The following is a 6,464-nucleotide window of genomic DNA, read 5'->3' as shown; positions in this document are numbered from 1 at the left end:
GCGGGGGACAGAGGGGAGGGCACAGACTCCGAGCCTTGAAGACAGCTAAGGGTTTACAAGGTCTCTAGCAGGGATCTAAACCAAGAAATAATCCAATTTGCCCAAATTGGTGGCCTGAGGTGACCCGGACACATTCCCACCATGGCTTCATGACAGTTCACGTCATTCGTGGTTATCTCACATCCCTCTGAAACCTGGGACAAGAGTGACCCCGACTCTCCAAGCTGTGCCCTGCCCGCACAGCACCCTGCCCGCATCATCCCGGGGGCCGTTTCGGCTGGGAAGTCGTCACATAACCCCATGCCACAAAGCAAAGGAGCTCTTGAGGAGAGGAGCAGCAGCTCAGGAAGGGGAAGACGGGGATGAAGCTGACCTACATGCTGCTCCGCACCACAGGAAGGCACCGCTGTCCTCACCCCCAGCAGCTGCCTCCCCTCTCCCTTGCTCCAAGGGCAACAATAAATTGAGTCCTGTTTCCTTTCAGCCAGGCACTTTTTCACCGCTCTGTCACTTCTGATCATGTTTGAGCAGCCTCAGCTGGCAAATTTGCCCATTTCAGCAGCCTCGCTCTCCTCTGCACAGAACAAGGCTGGCTCTGGCATGGCCACCCAGCCGGGCTGGGGATGGATGGCTGGGGCAGGCAGGGCCGAGAGACGGAGCTGCTGCTGCTGGGGATGGTGTGGGGTCAGCTCGGGCAGGGGGATGTGGCAGAAACCCCCAGCTGTCCCAGCACAGCCCAGAGAGGCCGGGCAGGGAATGCTGCGGGGCTCCAAGAGGGCAACCAAAGTCTCGTTGGAAGGTGCCTTGTGGGCAAGCAGGGGTTCAGCTCTCATCTCGTGGGTATGGAGGTTCCTGGCAGCCCTCGCACCCACTTCCCCATCCTGCCCCGGGGACTTTGCTTGGTCTCCCAGCAAGCTGCTGCCCATCCCCTGCATTCCACTTCCCAAGGCCGGTCCCTGCACCCAGATCCAGTGTGGCTTTTCCCTCTCATCTGTGCAAGGTGGCTTTTCCCCTGGAAACCCCCTCTCCGCTACGCTCCCCCGAGGACGGTGTAGCCATCCAGCTGCACCTTCACTCAGCCGGAACATGGACCCCAGAACGCTTCAAATGGGAAAAAGAAGCACAGCCTGGGGTGAAGCCCTGCTGGGGTGTTGAGGAGCCCTGAAAAGGCCAGGGCCACCTAAGAAGAAGGAAAGCCAAGCAGCCAACACTGAGACCGGCCGGGGATGGGTGTGATGGCAACCCCTGCCCCCACGCTGCTAATGAGCCTGGCGGGGAGCCAGCCCCCCCAGGCAGCTCAGCCCTGTGCCACCCCGGGTACTGGCATCCCCAGATCCCCCCAGGAAGGAGGACAGGCTCCCCTCCCACATCGCCCCAGCGTGACACTGATGCCCGAGCATCGCTCCCCTCTTGGTGCACCTGGGCCCTCTCTTTCTCCCCGTTCGATCAAATATTCATCACCTCTGCCACTAAATAATAGATCAATGCGCTGCCAGGAGGGGCACAGCTCCTCCGTGCTTGCTGAAGCTCACACACAAGCCATCAGGAGAGGGGCTGGGGCAGGCAGGCATGGCAGGAACCACGCACCGAGACCCTTCTCGGGATGCACAGGCAGGCAGAACAGGCAGGGCTCTTCGGAGGATGGAAGCAAGCAGGGATGCGGCAGAGCACATAAGGGAAAGTGCCTCCCCCATGGCACTGGGGCTCGGCGGGTGATGCCATCGGTTGCACCCGAATGCTGCTGGACAGACTCAGCTCCAGGAAAATGAGCACCTGAGACTCTGGGCAGAGCCATGTGCTTAGAAACCATCTGTGTTTGTGTTAGCAAGCCCGCGTCGAGAGGCTGCTTTTGTTTGCTTTCACCTTCCATGCGCCGCAGCAGGGTCACGCTGGAGAGCACGCTGCTGAGAGTGAGCCGGGAGCGAGGGCCCGCTGAGCGCTGTGCTGATGCCAAAGCCCCAGAAAATAATTAAGTACAAACCAACTAATCGTGATTGACACTAGCCCCCTGGAGACCCATCAGCTGCCTTCCAAAAATGCTTCCCGTCTTTCCGATGACCCTGATGATGGTGAAGAAGGGACGGAATTGGTGTGGAGGCAGCCGCAGCCCCTGGCCCCTTCCTTGCGTGCTGAGCGTGGCCATCCCCAGCGGACGGACAGAGCTCCATGCAGAGCAGCAGCAGAAAGCAGAGACCCTGGACCACATCCCACAGCCTTTGCGGCCATTGGCTTCACTCAGAGCCGCAGGCACCCACCACATCGCAGGGTGAGCTCGGGAGCAAGGACAGCAGACAACAGCCTAAATGGAGAGATGCGCTCCAAGGTCAGGAGGCTCAAGAAAACTAATCCAAGCTTTTCTTACACATCCAAGTCACTTGGTACCACCTGGCACCAGCCAAAACGACAGGCAAGGAGAAATTGCAGTGCCTTCTGCTAGGAACTCCTGAAGTCTTTAATTCAAGGAAAGCGTAATACAGTTGCTGGTGGGGAGCTGCGTGAGTCGTGACCAAAAGGTGCTGCATCCACGCAGAGCATTACTAAATATGATGCTCACTGAAATCGCACATTTAATGCTGCTATTCCAGTATTTCGTGAGACAGGGGCAAGAGTCGGTTTCATCTGCTGCCACATCAGGAGTGAGAGCCCAAGACTGCTGTGCATAGAGCATCCTCAGCTGCCTCAGGGAGAGCAAAAGGGGCTCAGCACCTCCCCAGTCCCCCCGCTCGCCCTGCGAAGCAGCAGGGTGTCAGAGCCCCACATCTGGACTTGCACAGCTCAGGCATGGCCAGAGGAACCAGGTGTCACCAGCTGGGACCCCCACCAGGAACATCCCAGCACTGCCTGAGCCTCCATCAAGGCAGGACCACTTGAAACACTGGTAGAGCTGAGGTGGATCAAGAAATAACCCAAATCCATGCAACTGGGGTTGATGGGGGACCACATTGAAAAGCAGATTGGGACATTGCTGCGTCCACTCTCCAGCTGGCAGAGGAAACCTCAAAAGCTGTCACAGACACCCCAGGATCTGCTGGGTCATGAAGATTTTATGGCCATCATGCCTGTTGAAGGGGCTGTGGCTAAGCTAAGCTTGCTCCTTGAGTGGCTCCCCAGGAAAGAAGGGAGTAAAAAAGATGGGAAAAGAGATTGGGGCTTTCTCTTCCTCCAACTCAGAGGTGGTTGCAGAGATCCCAGCATAGAAAATACTTGGGAAGGGAGGACCGTAAGGCATCATCTTCAAGGTGTTGTCTTCAAGGTGTCAACTTCAAGGCATCATCTTCAAGACATCTCCTTCAAGGTGTCTCCAGTGAGCAGCTGGGCAGAGGGAAGATCTGCTGGCTGCCTCCTCCAGTGGGATCTCAGACCGGGGCTCAGAAAACCCATGCAGGACTTCAGTGTCGAGATGCAGAGTCCAACAAGACCAGCTGCTCTCTCCCACCTCGCCTCCTGACTTTGACCCTGCTGCTGAAACTGGGGCAGCCAGATGGCCACTTGAGGGCTGGGGCTGGGGCAGCACCACCGGCAACAAACCGAGTAGTCCCTGGTGTCAGCAGGCCAGTGGTAGTGGGACAAGGATGCTCACCAGGCACTGTTTCCCTTTGCACAAGCCCAGGACCTCCCCCCATGCAGTGCCACCCTCCTCAGCCGCCAGCAGTTGTGCCAGCCCGGGGCACTGCCACATCACAGAGATGCAGGAGATCCAAGACCCTCAGGCAGGAGCAACACAAGCAACCCGAAGGCTTGCCACGTCCTCGGCCCTCTCTGACGGTCGGAGCAAGAATGTGACACACCGCCAGACCTGGTTCTGCTGCCATGCCCAGTAGCAACAGTGATCACAGTGCAACATCCAAGTTCAACTCTTTAGTCTCAGAGGCAACGCCAACCTCTCACAGTTATTATTATTTTAAGCTGGTTTTGTGCAGACTCAGCAGATGACACCACTTCAGATTGCACCGACAAAAGCTCATCTACATGACTGGAAGGGGAGGGATGGTGGAGGAGCTGGCCCAGAGCTGCTGCCAGGGAGCCTGGCCCAGGGTCTCCCAAATGAGAAAGCCCAACATCGTTTGCTGTCTAAAACCAGGAAGACCTTCCCAGCCCTTCTTGCAGCAGGGCAGGGGACACTCCCACCATGGGCACACTGGCAGTGGTGTCCCAGGGAAAGCAGAGAGACAGCCGGGGCACAGGGCAGCGGCTGCACCAAGCAGCCCCTGGCTGTGCTGCGGGACCGTGCACCCCCTCAGCGGTGCAGAAAGGAGCACACACAGCTGCTGAAGCCACCAACCGAAGCAACTTTTGCTGACATGGGTCCTGCCGTCCCTCTCCGAAACCAAGGGACAACCATGGGCAGGTGCGAGAGGGAATAGGCTGCGGGGCACCTCTGGCCAACCCAGGCCGGTGCCCAAAGCGGCCGCCCCGACGCAAGTCAGACAAAAAGGTGAAGAGCTAAGTGAGGACCATGAAAACACAGGACCTTGAAGCGCTGGGAAACTGCTCCAACTAGACTCTTCATTGCAGTGCTAAATGGACAGAGCTCCCAGAAAGCAATTCCTAGGCTTGCTTTTACACCACATGCAATTAAGAATTAAAGCAACTCAAACCTGAAGATGTGTTAAAACAAATGACCAAACTCCCCAGGAGACAAGGAGAGCCGTCATGGTTTTTTCATGCCCATTACACAAGCGTGGGCAACCTGCAGGGCAGGAGGAGGCGGCTGTCCCCACCAGCAGCTGGCTCGGGCACGCCGTCCAGCCCCCGGGAATGCTCGGCTAGCCGGCTCCCACATCTCGCAGACATGTGGGCACGTGGGCCGGTGACGGCAACTAGCATTTCGGGTTACTATAGCACTGCTGTTCTGCGCCTACAGCCATTGTGGTCCCTTCCTGTATGAATACATCCAGGCTCCAACAGATCTTGCTGAGCAGATGCTATCGGGCAACTCCACCACGAGCTACAGCAACCTGGTATTTAAGCTCGTCGCAATCCCAATATGTAACAGATGAAGATAAGATCAAGGAAGATGTATATGACAAGGAGAAAAACAAGCCCAGCTGCAACCAAAAGCTGCGAGATCTAGCTCTGCTCTGACAACAGTGGGCCAGTGGCTCAGCGGCAGCTTGGTCCTCACCCCGATGCTGCAGAGGTGCCCGGGTGCTTGCCGAGGCACAGCGTGACACCTCGGGGATAAGATCCTATCTCAGCCCGGGGTGAAGGGAAGAGGTGTGCTGAGACTTAGCAGTTGGGTGCCAGGTGGGTGCAGGTCGGCCCCTCCCGGCCTGCTCAGGCAGCACCACCAGGGACACCAGGACCCCCACCTTTGGGAGACTGATGCCGATCGAAGATGGAGCCCATGCGCAAGCCACGGATACCTGTGATGTCTGTCTGGGCATCCTCGGCTTCAGCTGCGGCAGCCCTGCTCTTCCTCTCCAGTTCTTTCATTTCAGGCACATAGAAGTCCCCTTGGCGGGCGAGGGGACACACGAAGTAGATGCGGTCCTCCTTGTAGATCTCGATCCGGGGGTGGGCACACAGCTTCCTCTCCTGAAAGACAGCAGGAGACCATGGGTCAGGGATGTGCCCTCACCTCCCCGCCCCAGCAGCCCCCCACCACGTGGACCTGCCAACCTGGCAGTGTTGCAGACTGACCTGCTTGGCCCACAGACGTGGGGGCCCAGTGAGGAGGGGTGGGCCCCATCCCGAAACCGCAGTGCTGCCTTCCATACCACAACAGCCCCCCACATGCCAGGGCCAGCGGGTTCAGCCCTGGGGGTGAGCAGCCGGCCAGGCTCAAGGAGGAGATGCTGAAGCTCCAGTGAGACTCAGCGCCCCCGGCTCAGCCTCATTTTTGACGTGCTCATTTTGGGCTGGAGTGAGGGGTTTTGGGGAGCCCGGTAGCTGCTTTGCATGGACCTGCCAAGTCTCCGGTTCCTCCTGGCAGCACGGCCCCATGAGCAGGCGTAGCACTTCTTCACTAATTAATATAATCCAGAGCCGATAGCTCAAGCAGCTCCTTTCAGAACAAGGGCAGGGGGAGTGGGAGATGAATCCCAGGCATTTCAGACAACTCCCCCTCCTCCTCTTTCTCATCCCACCTCCCCCCAGCAGCATGCTTCAAGACCTCACCTGCCCCAGCCTGCCAGGGACCTGTGATGGGGGCATGTCCCCCCCAGGGTCACGCAGCCCACGCCAAGCCGGGGCTGTGGGAACAATCGGGGTGCCGGGGTCGGGCGAAGGAGCTTTTTTTTCCCCCCCCCCTCCCCCGCCCGCCTGCCAGCTGCTCACTGGCAGAGGGGGCGGCTGATCACAAGCCGGGTGAGAAGGGAGAGTGTCTCTTCAGCAGGTTTTCTTTTTCTTCCTTTCCTCTTTTCAAATCACTGACAGCTTTTATTTAACCCCACAACCACCCTGATAATCCTCCTCCTCCTCCCTGACCCAACTATCCTCTTCCTCCTCCTTGCCCTGACTAT

General features: G+C 58.1%; 1 protein-coding gene across 1 annotated transcript in view; it reads right to left on the bottom strand.

The window, feature by feature from the left end:
- The window catches only part of LOC104166689 (testis-expressed sequence 264 protein-like), a gene marked incomplete at its 5' end in the record, with an annotated part of 8,703 nt that extends 3,165 nt beyond the window's left edge, over positions 1–5,538 (bottom strand). Inside the window, one exon of the mRNA XM_009706709.1 lies at positions 5,367–5,538. Within this exon, the coding sequence (XP_009705011.1) occupies positions 5,367–5,538 (172 nt within the window). The remainder of the gene's footprint in view (positions 1–5,366) is intronic.
- Positions 5,539–6,464: the final 926 nt, after the last annotated feature.

The sequence above is a fragment of the Cariama cristata genome, unplaced genomic scaffold (genome assembly GCF_000690535.1).
Source record: "Cariama cristata isolate BGI_N322 unplaced genomic scaffold, ASM69053v1 scaffold24508, whole genome shotgun sequence".
In the NCBI taxonomy this organism is placed as follows: domain Eukaryota; kingdom Metazoa; phylum Chordata; class Aves; order Cariamiformes; family Cariamidae; genus Cariama; species Cariama cristata.
The sequence above is the reverse complement of the archived record's forward strand: the minus strand, read 5'-3'. Positions and strand labels throughout refer to the sequence as shown.